This window comes from Myotis myotis, unplaced genomic scaffold (assembly GCF_014108235.1).
Source record: "Myotis myotis isolate mMyoMyo1 unplaced genomic scaffold, mMyoMyo1.p scaffold_m19_p_12, whole genome shotgun sequence".
In the NCBI taxonomy this organism is placed as follows: domain Eukaryota; kingdom Metazoa; phylum Chordata; class Mammalia; order Chiroptera; family Vespertilionidae; genus Myotis; species Myotis myotis.
This window is the reverse complement of record NW_023416316.1, coordinates 70,878,193-70,896,279: the sequence shown is the minus strand read 5'-3', so window position 1 is coordinate 70,896,279 and position 18,087 is coordinate 70,878,193. Positions and strand designations below refer to the sequence as shown.

The 18,087-nt window shown below is 41.2% G+C and overlaps 1 protein-coding gene across 5 annotated transcripts; it reads left to right on the top strand.

Annotated features, from left to right (window-relative positions):
• Positions 1-784: 784 nt before the first annotated feature.
• Positions 785-13,554, top strand: LOC118667625 (zinc finger protein 658-like). Of its 5 annotated transcripts, none has more exons than XM_036331363.1 (6): positions 785-917; positions 1,245-1,354; positions 3,384-3,410; positions 7,599-7,725; positions 7,977-8,072; positions 9,864-13,554. In XM_036331363.1, exons 3-6 carry the CDS (start codon positions 3,396-3,398, stop codon positions 11,813-11,815), a joined length of 2,190 nt encoding a protein of 729 aa, XP_036187256.1. In that variant the 5' UTR covers positions 785-917; positions 1,245-1,354; positions 3,384-3,395; the 3' UTR covers positions 11,816-13,554. The 5 variants fall into 5 exon arrangements, with proteins under 5 accessions (XP_036187256.1, XP_036187255.1, XP_036187254.1 ...); XM_036331362.1 differs by having other exon boundaries at positions 3,353-3,410; XM_036331361.1 differs by having other exon boundaries at positions 1,245-1,515.
• Positions 13,555-18,087: the final 4,533 nt, after the last annotated feature.

Here is an 18,087-nt window from a genome sequence, read left to right as displayed (position 1 = left end):
CCTATTCGATTGAATACCCCATTGATTGTGGATTGAATACCCCATTGATTGTGGATTGAATACCCCATTGATTGTGGTTTTACTGGTCTTTCAAAACACATTCCTCTGTACCTGGAGACCAGGACAGCACACTTGCTTTAAATTGCTTCAGTGGCTCCAGATAATGTGTTTCCATTGACTCAGTAGTCCCAAGACCTGAAACTATAATTAATCTTTGTAGATAACTAACTTGCTCAATCTAAGCTTCTGTAACAAACTTTTTGCTAATCAGGTTCCTAATTCCAAACCTCGAGATGTAATCAATATCTTTGTTATATTTGCCTTTATAAGTCTGATGTTTCTGCCACTTGGCACTGGGAGATTTGGAGCCGCTTCAACCCTCGCAGTAGCCTGCTTTACTGATTAAATGACTCATTGATTTGATCTTGTGTCCTGTTATTAATTATTGTATTATTTATTATTAATAACTTTTGTCCACCCTTGTCTTATCACACTAACCAAGGTAATGGTAATTTTCCTTAATATTTCTAATATCTGGTTCATATTTGTGTTTCCTCAATTGGTGTCTCTTGCAGCTCTTGTCTTTCCAACCCGGATCCCATCAAGTACCACGCTCTGCAACGTGTTGTTAGGTCCTAAAGTCTAACCCCAAATCTCAGTGGATTCAGGAAGTCTCCAGGGGTCAGGTCCAACGGGCTACTGAAGCGGAAATGCTTTAAAAATTACTTCCTTCGGTCTCAAGGGTTCATGGGAAATGTAGTCTTGAATGTGTGGGCCTACCGAACAGGCCTCTGGGAAAGGGTCTTCAGCAGGCACTCTGCGCTGGTGCCCAGCAGTCCCGCCTCTTCCCTGCCGCCTTCCGGGGTCTGTGCGGAAGCACAGCCTGCGCACCTGAGAGCCCGAGCCCCCGCGGTCAGGTAACTCAAGTGTGGGGCGCGGGAGCCGGCAGTCCCGGGGTTCCGCAGGCGGGCCCTCCCTGCCCCAAGCCCGTGTACGTGCGGGTCCCCCTCGTCGGCTCCCGCAGCGCAGGTGGGACCGAGTCCTCCTGGGAGGACACGCCCTGTGCGGCGAGCGGGGGACTGCACCCTCTGGACGCTCACAGTGCACAAGGGGCTACTCATAGTTTATGCAGATATTCTGAGAACGAAATAAGGTGTCATCTGCAAATTACTTTGCCAAATGCCGTGTGATCACTGTGTAAATGGCTACCGAGACACTTTGTTCCCTTGTTTTGTTTCATTGAGCGCTGACAACAAGCCTACTTGTCGGTATGGACGTGCCATTTTAAGAAGCGAGAGGACTTTCCTGGGGGCGGAATGATATACCCCAGCGCACGAGCTGGCCGCGGAGAGCGGTAGGATGCAAATGCAGATGTTACCCCCTATCTCTGCTCTCCTGAGAACCCGCCCCGCCCCAAACCGAAGTTGCAACCTCTGCAGCACATAGAAGAGTAGCCTGTCCCCAAATCCCAGAGACGTGATTGTAAAGTGAAGGGGGACAGGACCTCACCATTTGGTAAATATCCCTGGGGTTCGTGGGTTTTCTCCAGAAACCCGGGTCAGACGGAGGCTCTTGCAGCTTCCTGCACTGTCCAGGCTGCCTCCGTCCTCAAAGGCCCAGTCTGGCCATCACATGCAGTGCTGGCCAATAGAAAGATAATGCAAAGATAATATAAAAATATCTTTAAAAAATTTCAGTAGTCACAGTGAAAAGAAAGGTGGTGAATGAATTCAATACTGATTTAATTCAATACAGTCAAAATATGACCGTCCTGCGGAGCAGCCACATTTCAGGTGCAGGAGTTGCATGCAGCTGCTGGCTCCAGTCCTGGGTGGTACATTCTTAGTGAATTCCAAAAGGGTCAGGCTTAGAATGTCGGCGGGAGGTTTCAAATAAAGTGCATTTGTTTCTCAGGCTCAGGTCCCAGTTCCTCTGGAGCAAAGTAACTCTTTCACGCCAGGAAGGAGGGACCCCAGAAACAGCTGCCACTTGGAAGAAGAGCCATTCTGACAGGCCCTTCACCAGAGCTTCAGAGCAGAGGCAGAAGTTTCTAGAAAGGAGCAGGTGCTGATTTGCTCCACTAGAAGCAGGTCATGATACCTGTACAGCATGAGTCAAACTGGGCGATGTTGCCACATCCAAAAGCCATCACAGACTGTGACGGTGGCAGCTGTGGACCAGTTTGCAGGAGGTGGGAGCCTTGTTTTGAGAGGGATGGGGGACTGTCAGGCTGCACAGGAAAAGGCACTTCAGTGGATGGCTGGTGAGGACAGATGTCCAGGGGAGGTGTAACCTGCCGGAGCTGATGAAATCCTGGACACTAGGTTTCCTTTATTCTGCCCGAACTCCAGATTCTGAGCTGCTGTCAGACCTGTCCATCACCACAGGTGGCATCTAGAGTTATGCAAATGCTCCCTCTTTCCTGAATGTAGAGATAACAGAATGAGTGTAGAAGGGCTTTCTACATTGGCCACTTTTGAAAACCCAAAAATATTGGTCCCGAAATAAATGATTTTTGTAGAGTCACTCAGGGCAGAACCAAACAGCAGCAATACAGAACTGTTTACTCACACAGAAAAGTGCTGTACACATCTTCTCTAAAGATCTTTGTAGAAACTGTAACCAATTTAGAGCAAAAAGTTTAAGAATGTATTTCTTACATAAAATGTCCCACCATATTTTAGAGTTTTCTGGGGAAACTAACTCAAGCTGTAAAGACAACAAGAACTTGATTAATAATCCAGCAAGAGTAGTTTTTTGACATTAGTTTTAATGAAAGTAGGGCGTTTCACCTCTGGTGTACCTGAATTTATTTAAGGAATCCTCTGCTTTATTTAGTTTTTAAAAATTTTTGATTTAATTAGGAGGGAGCATAAATTGTTAATTCATCGACAAAAAGCAGTTTAGTTAGTGAAAATGCAAGATTAAGCCCACGTGATCATCTCAGAGATGCAGATATTCAGGTGCTACCTCTGTGTGGTTTCTGCTGTTCCTTCTTAAGACTGTCAGAGGGGCCCAGCTGGTGTAGCTCAGTGGTTGAGCATTGACCTATGAACTTGGAGGCCACGGTTTGATTCCTGGTTGGGGCATATGGCTGGGTTGTGGAGTCAGTTTCCAGTGGGGGAACGAAGGAGGCAGCCAGTCAATGATTCTCTTTCATCATTGATGTTTCTGTCTCTCCCTCTTCCTTCCTCTCTGAAATCAATAATAAAAAAAGAATGTCAAAGGGACATTCTGCCATAGGGAAGCCTTTTCTCCACCTGGTGTTAGGAGATTTTTTAGGCAGATGAATATAGGAATTGTAAGGCAGACCAGGTTTCTCATGACCCCATTTCTCTTCCCTTCTCCCCAGCTGACCTTCACAGTTTTTTACCTTCTTGCAGGAGCAGCAGAAAATGAACGAAGCTGAGGTGAGTTCAGTTTTTAATAACCTATTTATTTTACAGTGGATTTTATAAGGGCTTAAGTGTCTCTGTGTTAACATGGAAAAATAGAAATGGATCATATGCATTCACAGAAGATACAGAAATACAGATGAATAGCAGAACAAGGTTGGCATGTGGATATATGCAGAAATTTATTTCTGAGGGTTCTGATATCTATGTCAGAATGTCAGACAATACATCCTTAAAGGCTGACATTGGTGAGGAGATAAAGCAAACTGATTCCCCATAAAGACAATTGAAAATAAAAAATAATCTTTGTTGTTTTCAAATAGGCAATTTAGTTAACAACTTTCCAGTAATATAACCCTGAAATAATCTAGAATATTGCCTCTAATTGTTCTTCAATTAAAGTAGAAGACTTAATGTTATATGTAAACTCAGTTAATACTGATTTTCAGAAACTGAAACACAGGGGTTGAATTAAGGCATTTTTCTGATAAATCAACTGAATATCCTCAAAATTACTCTGCATAAATACGAATTGCATGTAAGTGGCCTTCCAGATCCCCAGGAATATATTGGAGCTTTACAGAATCTTCATTGACCTTTCATTCCCCAGCATTTCCTTTTAAGCTTCTCGATTGGTCATTGTTTGCCCCTGCTGTTATTACCACCTCAGGTAGCCACTAAGTTAAACAAATGCCTTTCAGTGTTTTTTTTTTTGCCTTTCAGTGTTTTGACAGATGCGTCTGAAGATAGTCTATTCCCACTATGTAAGCTCCAAGTTAGCTCAGATAAAGACATCCTTGTAAGCCGGGTCTTTCAGGGAACCTCCAAATAGACCAAGTGATGACAGTTTTCTGGGAATGAGGTTTTGATTTGGTGGAACTCCAATCCTCTTGTAGTTGCCAGGCTGCTGGTTGCAGACTGTTGGTTCTCAAACTACTGCTGAGTTGGAGAGAGAGGGTTAAATTAAAAGGACACAATATTGTTCTTACTGTGAGTCAGCCGTTTTTCTTGTATATTTCCACAGATTGCCTTTGCTAACTTCTATAATTTTTGCCAGTTTTTTCATTGCTTTAGTGGAGGAGATAATTTTCTGGGATGCCTGCTTCAACATTTTTACCTAAACCACTTGTTAGCTTAATTAAAAAAAAAAAATCCAGCTGATGTTTATTAAGCCAGATATTAAAGATTAGCTAAAATGAAAAAATTCCATTTTTCTCACTAATATTTTAGTTCTGGAAAATATAGTTAAATTTTCTTCATTTGTTTAGATTACAATACATTTAATGAGAAGTGTTCCTGTTCTTGTTTTCATTTGTTTTAGTTCCCAGCTACTAGTTCTGAGCTTCACACAGAGCAGGTATTCACTCAGTAATGAAGACATGAATGAACATGTAATTGGATTGTGTCTGTCCTCTTATCTCTTAATCTCCTTCCCATTCTTTCTATTTTTTAATTGTGACAAGATCCACTTTCAACAAATTTCTCTGTGTACAATTCAGTGTTAAGTAGAGGGACAGTGTTGTACAGCAGATCTCTAGAACATAATGTTTTTCACAAGTGAAACATGCTCCTTGAACAGCAACTCTCTGCTTCTCACCACCAGCCCCTTTGAAGACTTGTGGAAACTTTCCCTTTTTTTGTTTTCCAAAACTCTGCTCTCTCATGCCTCTATTACTACTTTTCAAAAAGTTCTCTGGCTTTGTGGCCTATACTTTTTCTGTTAGTGTCTTTATTTATTACTAGAGGCCCAGTGCACAAAATTTGTGCACGGGGGTGGGGAGGGGGTCCCTTCAGCCCAGCCTGCACCCTCTCCAATCTGGGACATCCCTCTTACAATCTGGGACTGCTGGCTCCTAACTGCCCACCTGCCTGCTTGCCTGATCTCCCCTAACTGCCCCCCCCCGCTTGCCTGGTCAACACCAACTGCACCCCCCTGCTGGCCTGGTCGCCCACAACTTATACCCCCCACCCCCCCCGCCGGCCCGGTCTCCCCCAAATTTCTCCCCCCCTCCACCGGCCTGGTCACCCCGCACAGCCTGCTGTTCAGTCGTTTGGTCGTCCCTCACTAACCCCCCTGCCAGCCTGGTTGCCCCACGTAGCCTGCTGTTTAGTTGTTTGGTCATCCCTCACTAACCCTCCTGCCAGCCTTGTTGCCCCACGCAGCCTGCGGAACATTACTGTCACTGTGATGGCATCCTAGACAATTTGCGTATTCCTCTATTATTAGTATTGATTATTTGTTAATCCTCACCTGAGGATATATTTTCCATTAATTATTAGAGAGTGGAAAGGAAAAAGGGAGGGAGAGGGAAAAAGAGGTAGGGAGGGAGAGACAGAGATAGAGAGAAAATCATCAATGTGAGACACATTGGTTGGTTGGTTGCCTCCCACATGAAGCCCAACCAGACCCCGGACTGGACCTAGGGATCGAACCTGCAACCTAGGTATGTGTCCTTAACCAGGAATTAAATTCAAGACCCTTTGGTGCTCAGGCCAACGCTCTAACCTCTGAGCAATACTTGCTCAGGGCTCTGCTAGCCTCTTAATATTTCTCAAATGTTTTTGGTACTTTGCTTTGCTCATTTCCTTCATGCTCAAGTTGCTGTCTGATTCCTTCAGATGACTTCAGTTACCATCTAAATTGCTAGTAACTCCTTAATGTTGTCTCCTTCCTAGACCTCCTTTCTGTGCTCTAAAATCATGCGTATACTAGTTTAAGGGACAGTTCCAGCTTTACATTCCATAGACTCTTCAGTAGCAACATGAACGGATCTGTCACATTAGACTTATAGCACATTTTTCCTTTTGTGTCTCAAGTCAGTATTTGGCAAGAGCATTGAAGGAGCAGCTCGTTGCTAGAGCCACACAAGGGTAGCTACATAAGAAAGTAGTTATCACATTGGTTTCTGCTTCTGCTCTGTGACTACTTCCCTATCCTTATAGCAGTTGCTGTTACTTCAGTGTAGATTGTGTTCTCTCCTACTGGTCTCTCTGATTCCACCTCCTTGGTAGGTTGTTCTTTGCTCTTCATGAGCTCTAGATTTATATATCTTTACTAGTGATCCGGTGCACGGATTCATGCACATGGAAAGGAAAGCATCTGCAGAGTGATCAGGGTCCCTCTGGCAGGTGGGGTCTCTTGGCCTGGCCAGGTCTGCGGGGATCGGGCTGAAACCAGCTCTCCAACATCCTCTGAGGGGTCCCAGAGTGCAAGAGGGCACTCTGCAAAGTTGCTGTCATACAAGGTGTGGAATGCAAATACAAATGCGCAGTAAACCAGATTGAGGGTCGACAGTGTCCCAGTAATAACATAGCCCACGGCTGAAGGTGGAATCGTGAGGCCCTGCAAGGAATTGGGCTCCCTCCTCTCTGGTTTCGGGTGCGTCACCCGAGAGCCACCACTACCATGTCACTGCAGGTCGGCAGCTCCTGCGTTGGGAGTCTTCCCCCTGGTGGTTGTGAGCGTTATAGCAACTGGTCAGACGGAGTGAAGGACACTTAGCATATTAGCCTTTTATATATATAGATACATTTATTTATTCATGAGCTCAATCATGTATGATATCTCCACAACTTACATGTATCTCTTTCTTGACTCCCATTATGTATGGTAGTGATGTCCAAGGAGGGATTGAACATCCTAGAATTCTCTAGAATACCCAGGATAATCACTTGGGATGTAGAAGAGCTGTAGGAGGTCTCTTTACACTGGATTTGTTTTGTTTTGTTTAAAAAAACTGTAATTTGGCCTGGTTTGTTTGGCTTAGTGGTTAGAGTGTTGGCCTGTGCACCATAGGGTCATGGGTCAATTCCTGGTTAAGGGCACATACCTGAGTTGTAGGTTCCATCCCTGACCCTAGTCGGGGTGCATGGCAGAGCAGCAAATCGATGTGTTTCTCTCACATTGGTATTTCTCTTTCTCGCCCTCTCTTCTTCTCTTTCCCTCCTCCCCTCCCTTCCACTCTAAAAAACAGTGGAAAAATATCCTTGGGTGAAGATTAACAAAAACAAAGCAAAACTACAATTCATAAATGTAAATGAATAATGGTACATTAGAAGCTAATTGAACAACTCCATAGTTAAAAACAAATTAAGTTAAAATTAGACATCCTTGATATCTGTTTTTGAACCTTGAGAGTAAATAGGAAAATAGTAGTTCTCAAAGGTATTTTCTTTGTCACGTAATTCTGAACTTTATTACAGGGATCAGTGTCATTCGAAGACGTGGCTGTGGAGCTCACCAGGGCTGAGTGGCAGTGCCTGGGTCCTGGGCAGAGGACCCTGTACAGAGAGGTGATGCTGGAGAACTACAGCCACCTCGTCTCCATGGGTGAGCAGCCCTTCCCCTGCGACTGCCTCTAGAAGAAATTTCCTCTTTTTAAATTTTCAAAACACATCGATCCTTTATAGAGATTAATCTTTAGGCTTTTGATTAAGAGGCCTAAGTAACTGAAACTTTTAGAGAAATTGAAACGTTTGTGTCATTATTTTCCCATTAAAACCTGCAAATAGGTACTTTTATTTTCAGAAACTAAAAAGATGGATCTGCTCTGTATATACTCTCAATTGTTCTGTTCACAGGGTATTGCATTACCAAACCCCCAGTGATCTTAAAGTTGGAGCAAGGTGAAGAGCCCTGGTCCTTAGAGGAAGAATTCCTAAGCCAGACGTACCCAGGTGAGCACAGACAAACAGAAACTCTTGGGGTTGTTAGCCCTTTAAGGGAAACACTTTAGAAAGTTGTTTTTGCTTTTAAATAGCTTTATTGAGATGTGATTTGCATATCATATAATTCACCCATTCAAAGTGTTCAGTTAATTCAATGGCTTTTATTATATTCGTAGATATATGCAAACACCACAGTCAGTTCTCTTCACCTCTGAGAGAAACCCCATGCCATTTAGCTATTACCTCCCTATCCTCTGGCCTGCCAGTGCTAGCAACCACTAATCTACTTCTGTCTCTATGGATGTGGCTATTCTGCATATTTCATATAAATGGAATTTCACATTATGTGTTCTTTTGTGATTGGTTTCTTTCACTTTGCATTATAAGGCTCATATTATAGCATATATTAAAATTTCATTCTTTTTATGGAAAGAATAAATTTCATTGGATATACCACATTTGTTTGCTCATTCATCAGTCAGTGGACATTTAGGATGCTATCTTTTGGCTATTATTGAGTAATGCTAATATAATCATTCATTTACAAGGTTTTGCTTGGACATATGCCGTTATTTATCTCACGTTTCTAGATAGGAGTGGAATTGCTGAGTTATATGGGAACTCTGTGGAACTGCCAGACTGTTTTCCAAAGTGGTTTTACCATTTTACATTCCTAATGACAGCAGCTGAGGGTTCTGGGTCCTCCACATCTTCACCAGCCTTTATTAACTGACTTTTGATTGTGGCAACCCTACTGAATGTGAAATGCTATCTCACGGAGGTTTTGATTTGCATTTTTATATTAGTCATCTGGGCTGGCATAACAAAATACCATAGCCTGGGTGGTTTGAATAATAGAAACATATTTCTCCCAATTCTGGAGGCTGAAAGTCTAACATCATGGTGCCCGCAGGGTAGATTTCTGGTGAGGCCTCTCTTCCTGGCTTGCAGGTGAGCACATTCTCAATGTGTCCTCACATGGCTTTTCCTCTGCACCCCTGGGGAGAAAGAGCTCTGATGGCTCTTTCTGTTTTTGTTAGAACACCAGTTCTATTGTTCAGATTATTACAGATGTCCCTCTTTTTTCCTCCCATAGCTCCCCTCCACCCGGTTCCCACCTCTCCCCATGCCCTTAGCCCTCGCCACTGTCCTCATCCATAGGTGTAAGATTTCTGTCCAGTCTCTTCCCATACCCCCCATCTCTCCTCCCCACTAGAATTGTTTTTTGATGGAGTCTTTAGGGTTTTCTATGTACAGTATCATATCATCTGTGAATAATAACAGTTTTACTTTCTCCTTTCCAACTTGGATGCCTTTTGTTTTTTCTTCTTGTCTGATTGCTATGGTTAGGACTGTTAGTACTATGTTGAACAAGAATGGTGAAAGCAGACATCCCTGTCTCATTCCTGTTCTTAGTGGAAATGGTTTTAGTTTAGCCCATTGAGTATGATGTTGACTGTAGGTTTGTCACATATGGCTTTTATAATGTTGAGGCATGATCCCTCTATTCCCATTTTGCTGAGAGTTTTTCCCCTAGGGATTTTTGAATTGCAAGAGGAAGGACCTGGAAGAATAGGGCTGCTCCATTTTGGCTAGCACTGGGAGTAATTCTGTTTTTTTAAACAACTTGGATGAATAGAGAGAAAGAGTGTGTGTCTTGTGTTTCTGTCTTTGTGCATGAATTATTAATCTTTGAAAACATGACTAGAAACAATACAAAGCATAACAAAACATGATTATAAGCTCCTCATAATAAGAAATGTAAAATTCATAAGATATTTTCAATGTTTCTAATTCTAGGATATTACAAAGTTGATGTCCACATTGAGGAGAACCAGGAAAAACAAGAGAAACCTCGTTGGCAAGTAATATTCATTGATGATAAACCACGGAGTAAAGAAAGGCAGATAGTTTTAGATAACGCAACTCTGTTTAACCACAGGCGAACTGGTTCAAGGGAGAAATGCTTTGATCTTAATGATTGTGGGAGATCCTGTGACAAAGCCACTATTGAGGAATACGATGAAGTTCAGATGACTGTGACACACTATGAATGTAATGAAAGTGGAAATAATTTCAACAGGAATTTATTCCTCATTCAACCTCAGAGAACTGTTACAAGACATGGTGCTTTTGAAAGCAGTAAATGTGAAGAAAACTTGACCCAAAGCTCAGCCCATCTGGTACATCAGAAGACACAAACTGGAGATAAGGTCTGTGTTTTTAATGGATGTACAAGTGCCTCCTACCAGGACTTAGACCTTACAATACATCAGAGAACTCAGACAGAAGAGAAATTCTACCAATGTGGTAAACATGGGGAATCCTTGCATCAAAACTCACTTTTCAGTGTACATCAGGAAAATGACATAGGAGAGAAGGCATTTGAAAGTAATGAATGCAGGAAGTTCTTTTACCAGAAAGCACACCTCATTCAGCAACAGAGGACCCACTCAGAGGAGAAGACTTGCGAATATGAGGAGTGTGGGAAATTCTTCTGTTCAAATTCACACACTAGTGATTATCCTGGAACTCATATGGGGGCCTGTCTCTATGAATATAATGAATGTGAGAAAACTTCCTGTCAGATGTCAAACCTCAATGAACATCTGACAGTTCACACAAAAGAGAAACCTTATAACAATGAACGTGGGGAATCTTACAAGTGCGCCCTCTTAGTACATCAGAGAACACACACAGAGGTTGAACTCTATCAATGTAATGAATATGGGAAATCATTCTCCAGGATGGCACAGTTCAAAGAACATCAGAGAATTCACACAGAGGAGAAACCAAATGGATGTATTGAAGGTGGGAAAACTTTCTCTAAGACATCACATCTCAGAGCACATAAGAGAATTCACACAGGCAAAAAGCCCCATGAATGTATTACATGTGGGAAAACTTTCTCTAACAAGACACACCTCAGTGCACATCAGAGAATTCATACAGGGGAGAAACCCTATGAATGTAATGCATGTGGGAAAACTTTTCCCCCGAGGACACACCTCAGTCCTCACCAGAGAATTTTCAGAGGTGAGAAACTGTATGAATGTAGTGATTGTGGGAGGTCTTTTGCCCATAATTCAACCCTTAGAACACATCAGAGAATTCACACAGGTGAGAAACTGTATGAATGTAATGCATGTGGGAAAAGTTTCACTCATAATTCAGCCCTCCGAGTACATCAAAGAATTCACACTGGGGAGAAGCCATATGAATGTAATGCATGTGGGAAAACTTTCTCCAAGACATCACATCTCAGTACACATCAGAGAATTCACACAGGGGAGAAACCCTATGAATGCAATGCATGTGGGAAAACTTTTTCCAGGAAGATACACCTCAGTGCACATCAGAGAATTCACACAGGGGAGAGACCCTATGAATGTAATGCATGTGGGAAAACTTTTTCCCGTAAGACAAACCTCAGTACCCATCGGAGAATTCACACAGGTGAGAAACCGTATGAATGTAGTGAATGTGGGAAGTTTTTTGCTCGTATTTCTGGTCTAAAATCACATCAGAGAATTCACACAGGGGAGAAACCCTATGAGTGTAATGAATGTGGGACAGCTTTTGCCCACAGTTCAACTCTCAGAGAGCACCAGAGAATTCACACAGGGGAGAAACCACATGAATGTAATGAATGTGGGAAAACTTTCGCTCGTAAGGCAGTTCTTCGGGTACATTATAACAGAAGGCACACCACAGAGAAAAACCTTCCATGTAATGAATTTGGAAAGTTCTGAAGAAACTGGCTATTAAAACACACAGTGGAGAAGGTCATGTCACACAGACTGCAGATTGTTTCCTTTAACTATTTCCTCTTCTAATAGGCACAAGCATGTCTAACTTTCCCAATCTGCCTTTCATCCAGGTGGGGCTGGCCATGGGTTATTATGCTATTACATATCAGCTAAGTTTAGCTTTTAAAAATTGCATTCTTCCTGTTCTATGTTATTCATACTGGAATGGAGAAATTTGCAAGGCAGACTTGTGTGCTGTATATTGAGTATAGAGCACAAGGTAGTGATGAAACAATTTTCCACTAAACAGTCTTCCCCTGTTTTTTTTTTTTCTTTAAACAGGAATTACATTTGTATTTGTTGAGCTCTTAAAGATTTGGTGTATTGGTTAAATGCATATAATTTAGCCAACTCTGTTACAATGAAGTTAAACCTGTTAACCCTCGGTCGTTGGTGCCAATTCAGCACCAACAGGAATCCCTGATTTGGGGTGCAGTGAGGAAGGAAACTTGACTCAGTGCTATAGCATGGCTGTGAAAATAGCACAGCTGAGGAATAGCTCAGTTGTGATGCAGTGCAGCTGTGAAAACAGCAGGGGCTAGGTCACCCTTGGGCCAGGACTCTCTTTGGCCAGGCAGCTCTGGTCTGTTCCAGCAAGGCATCTCCCATGTTTCAACTGTAGCTGGGGAAAAACGGTCTCCAGTGGAAAGTTCGCTCCTCAATCCAGAGGGAAGCTGGCTTCAATGGACAGAAGTCCCTGCCCTGGTCCCTGATTGGTCTGTCCTCATGCACATGAGGCATCCAAATCCTCACAGTTTGGTCCAAAGGCAGTGGTCCTGATTGGTCAGAATAGAGCTGCTCTGATTGAATGGAGAAAGCCTCAATCCAATTGGTAGAAATAGGATTCCAGGAAACCCTTAGAAGGGCTGGCTCAGCCAATGGCAGCTTAGTGCTGAGCAGTTTGCATGAAAGTCCCCTGTGCAGAAATGGCTGCTGGCTCTGCTTTTTTTGTTTGTTTGTTTGAGCCAAGGCAGTCACCAGAAGCCCTTCTTAATATGTGTCTTTTTTTCCTTCGAGGGTTCACAAACTCTGTAAATATAATAAATGTCAGAAGATCTAGCATAATTCAACCTGTCATCGTATATTATAGAACTCACATGAGGAAGGCAACTTCTGTCAATAATCCTGAATGATCAGGCAACCTCATTAAAAATGAGAGAAATCTCAGGGAAAAACACAAAGGCCTTTACTTCCCAGTTAACTTTATTAAACATCAAACAATTAAGATTAGATAAAACCTTGTATTTTGTTGTGACATTTCTAACACTTTGAGTTTGCAACAGGTAATTTTTTTCTAAGAAAATGTGTCAGTTTCAGAAATGAGTAAAATCTTCACCTAGAACTGATGTACTAAAACTTGCTTTATTAAGTTTTATAGAAAATATTTGTGCACAAACTCACTGTGGACATTTTAAAGATGGAAGAATAGCTTGAATTCTGTGGACAACACTAATAAATGTTTGTAACTGGTCTCTGAGTTATGTGTACATCTGTTAGTCTGTGTAACAATAGAAGGCAGTAGCTGAACCTGGTCTGGACTGGTTAACTTTTCTGAGCAACATTCTATGTTTGTTCTCAACCTTGGCTACACATTAGAATCACCTGGGAATCTTTTTAAAATCCTGATTTCTGGGCATCATCCTCCGGAAATTCCGTTTCTTTGTGATGGGGTGGGGCCACAACATTAGTAACAAAGAAACAGAATTTCCTGAGGATGAGGCCTAGAAATCCGGATTTTAAAAAGATTCCCAGGTGATCTAATGTGCAGCCAAGGTTGAGAACCACTGGTCTATGTGCTGCTTCTTTGGCTCCCCTCAGCTTGATGCTGTTCAATGTTGGCCTGCCTGGGATATCGGACTATTGGTCTGGCCCTGTTTTTTTAGGACCATAAGATTTCTCAAGGATTCTTTGCATGTGTGGTGGATGTTGATTCTTACATAGTCTTTTGGCCTTCATTTTCTGCCATTTTAGTGGTTCATTTTGCACTGAGTAATTAATTATTAAGCAAGTCTTAGCTCTCTTGTATGCATGTAGCCTGAGTATCCGGTATAGGATCTTTTCCCAGTCCCACGATGCTTGCTGATACTGCAGCATTGCAAACTAGTTGATTTCTGCCCTGCTTGGATAGGAGGTTGTAGAATTAGAATGAAATCAGGGCTACTTTCACGTCAGAAGCACTGCATTAGTATTGAAAAGAACTCACTTTTTTTGGGTGGGGGGAGGGGGGGACAATATAGTATAGTCTTAGCTAAGAAAATATTTGTTCAAATCTGTCCTAATTTCAGGCTACATGGTTTGATCAGCACAGAGAAGAAAGTAAATGAATTTCTCAGTTTTGAACCACTAAGAATTTCTCTCAACATTGGGCATGTTGCTTTCTGCAAGTATGATCTGGTAGATTATGTGGACAAAGTCAGTTGATTCCCTGAGTAAATTTTCTATTCCCTATCTTCTATTAATATTACGTGAGGCAACATTATGTGTTTTTGTTTGTTTTTTCTTTACCATTAATTGGAAAACAAGTATTTCTTTGACTGGCTTATCATCGCTTTACTTGTTGGCATCACTGCCATAGAAAAAGGCCAGGAGATGAAGCTAATAGTACCACCCGGGCTAGCACACCAGAGACTAGGTTAGCACTCCTGGTGGCAGGAGAGTTCCAGCAACTAAGAAACTATGTTTGTCCCTCCTCAGTCTGACACTTCAATATGTGTGAGTGTGTTGCACGGGGCCAAAAGGGTATCTCTACATGCTTGATTTTTTCAGAAAACTATTGATTTCTAGAAAACTAAAGTACTTTAAATTTTTAGAAAATTAACTTCATTCTGGGATAGTTGTAGATTTAAAGAATAGTTAAAACAATAATTCCTATACACTCTTCACACAGTCCCCTTATTAGCATCTTTTATTACTCTGGTACATTTGCCATTGCTAAGAAATACTGATACATTATTAACTAAACACATTATTTTTCAGATTTCACTAGTATTTTCCTCTACTGCTGTGTTCCGAAATTTCATTCAGGATACCACATTACACTTAATTTTCATGTCTCCTTAGCTTCCACTGGTCTGTGACCATTTCTCATACCTTCCATGTTTTTTATTAACTTGACAGTTTTGAGGAGTACTTAAGTATTTTGTAGACTGTCAATTTGGATTTCTGGTATATTTTTATGTTTGCACTGGTGTTACCATTTTATACTTTTGAAGGAAGATCACAGAGTTTTAAAAAAAAAAAAAGCCATTCTCATTAATAGCATATGCTGTCAACGTGAATGATCATTAACAATGCTAAGCTTGATCACCTGGTTGAGGTAGTATCCCTCAACTTAAAAGCATAGCACCATGCTTGCTACTTGATAAAAATTTCTTTAATAAACTAATAGTTTATCAAGTTGTACATAAAATAAGATCAAAATCCTTTTTATATATTTCTTATTTTAATGTTGGAAACAATATAAATAAGTTAAAAACTAGAACACCCAGAGTTTAAAAATAGTCTTAAGTCTTAAGCTGATCTAGTTCACAATCCAACTTTTTGGTTTTAGTGTTTATTGGAACATAAATGAATCATTGCCCTTTGTTCCCCAGGATTTAACTTCAGGATTTTATTTATCTTCACATCTCATCATGGAAGTGGTGCTCAGCTCTTCTATACATCTTTTAAAATATATATATATATATATATATATATATATATATATATATATTTATTGATTTCAGAGAGGAATGGAGAGGGAGAGATAAAAACATCAATGGAGAGAGAGAACCATTGATCAGCTGCCTCCTGTACACACCACACTGGGGATTGAGCCCACACCTGGGCATGTGCCCAGACCAGAAATCAAAATTGCAACCTCCTGGCTCAACCACTGAACCACATTGGCTGAGCTCTTCTATACATCATCTTTATCTTCGGAGGTTGGACTTTGAGTAATGAAAGGACTGAAAGAAAGTTTGCATTTTCTGAGCCAATCAACCCAGAGATGGTTATATTAACCCAGATAATAACAGTAGATACAAAGAATGACAATCCATGATAACTAAGAAATCCAAAATGATAAGAGAAATAAGTCAGGCTTGAGAGTAAGATGGGGTATCACAGCCAAATGCCTACATAGGGCTTTTTCTTTTTAAAGCATTGATAAATTGTATGGTACTAACACAACTTAAAAAAAGAGTGATGCCCTAACCAGTTTGGCTCAGTGGATAGAGTGTCGGCCTTTGGACTGAAGGGTCCCAGGTTTGATTCTGGTCAAGGGCATGTACCTTGGTTGTGGGCACATCCCCAGTAGGGTGTGTGCAGGAAGCAGCTGATCGATGTTTCTCTCTCATCGATGTTTCTAACTCTATCCCTCTCTCTTCCTCTATGTAAAAAATCAATAAAATATATTTTTAAAAATAAGAGTGGTGTTGCTCTAGCCTGTTTGCTCAGTGGTTAGAGTGCTGGCCTGTGGACTGTAGGGTTGCTGGTTCGATTCCCAGTCAATGACATGTACTTTGGCTGTAGGCTTCATCCCCAGCCCGGGCAAGCAGGAGGCAACTAATCGATATGTCTCTTTCACATCAATGTTTCTCTCTTCCCTCCTCCTCCTTCCATCCCATTCTCTAAAAATCAGTGGGAAAAATATTGTAGGGTGAGGATTAAATAAAAACAAAACAGGGGTGGGTGTGTTACCATTAGAAAAATAAGTTTGAGTCTATTGACAATAGGCAGATGACATAATAAGATAGATACATAAAAGATTAGGAGCAAATGGTCACTCCCAGATAATAACTTAATAGTTAAACCAGGGAAGGACTATAGAGACCAAGGATTACTAGTGAAGCAAGAACACTGGCATATATTATTGCACACAAGCAGTGCATATCATCAGACAAGTGTGGATGAAAATCTAAAGGAACTGTTATAAAAGCAACACTTCTGGGAGAGAAATTGATTGAAGTATATGTGAAAAACAGTTCTACTGATAACATGCTTTCAAAATAGGCATGTACCTCTGATAGAAGATAATAACCCAACAGCACAAGTAGAATGTAATCATGCCTATTGTGATAAACAGGAATAAAACTTCATTGTTTGCTCAGGAAACCAGAGAAGATTATTGCTGGCCAGAGTGCACTGTGAATCCAAGAGAAGGAGAAACCAACAAGCACACTGAGAAAGCACAGAAAATAAGGGAAGGAATGAAAGAGACTACTGAATAAACATGAAAAAAGACCTAGATTATACATGCCTTATGCAGTGACGGCAAACCTTTTGAGCTTGGCGTGTCAGCATTTTGAAAAACCCTAACTTAACTCTGGTGCCATGTCACAGATAGAAATTTTTTGATATTTGAAACCATAGTAAAACAAAGATTTATATTTTTGATATTTATTTTATATAAATGCCATTTAACAAAGAAAAATCAACCAAAAAAATGAGTTCGCGTGTCACCTCTGACACGCGTGTCATAGGTTCGCCATCACTGCCTTATGGGTAGATAACGCATGAGAGAGCAAAAGGTTATACATTGAGAAGTGGCCACAAGGCTTTAAACTACAGAACTGCCACATTCCAAGGAACGTGGTGCACTAACAGTGACAGTTAACTAGAGTTAAATTGCTAAAGAAGACTCAGGCCCAAAATGGCAATACTTACACATGTTAATGTATTAAGGAAAAAGGATGCATTGCTTCATAGCCAAAGGTTGCTTCACAGCAAGGGGTTTAGATAAAAGTCAGGCACGAGCTCCTAATTTTATCCATTGTATAGACATAATTTTATTATCTAGTAAGAACCAACATGTGCACATTATAGCCTATAAGCCAAAAGTTGATTTACTGCCGAGGTTTCTTCTATTGTGCTAGGTATGTAGGTGTATTGTTAGGTAAGCAGACCCTGAAGGTCTTAATGAGAATGGGTATAAATGATCAGTTGCACTGTTATCAATAAACACTGTTGATAAGATGTTCAAACATGTCCCCAAACTTCTTGGATCCATGGTTACAAAGCAACACTAATGTATTTCATCTTGGACTAATGAATAGTGATGTATAGATACTTTAGGTCAAGCCTATTCCAAGTCTGCTGGACTTAATCCCCTGATGTTTTGTCAAAGCCTTTTACAAAATACACATCACTCTTAGTTTGACAACAGTCATTAGCCTTTCAACAACATGTAATCAAATAGACAGTCAAAATACACACAGATTTCAGAGAGTTGTAGT

What these genes read in the sequence shown, in the direction of transcription:
- LOC118667625 (XM_036331364.1), top strand. An exon ending in CAGCCACCTCGTCTCCATGG is followed by an intron (nt 7,726 to 7,976) that starts GTGAGCAGCCCT and finishes TTCTGTTCACAG; the next exon opens with GGTATTGCATTACCAAACCC. An exon ending in CCTAAGCCAGACGTACCCAG is followed by an intron (nt 8,073 to 9,863) that starts GTGAGCACAGAC and finishes TTCTAATTCTAG; the next exon opens with GATATTACAAAGTTGATGTC.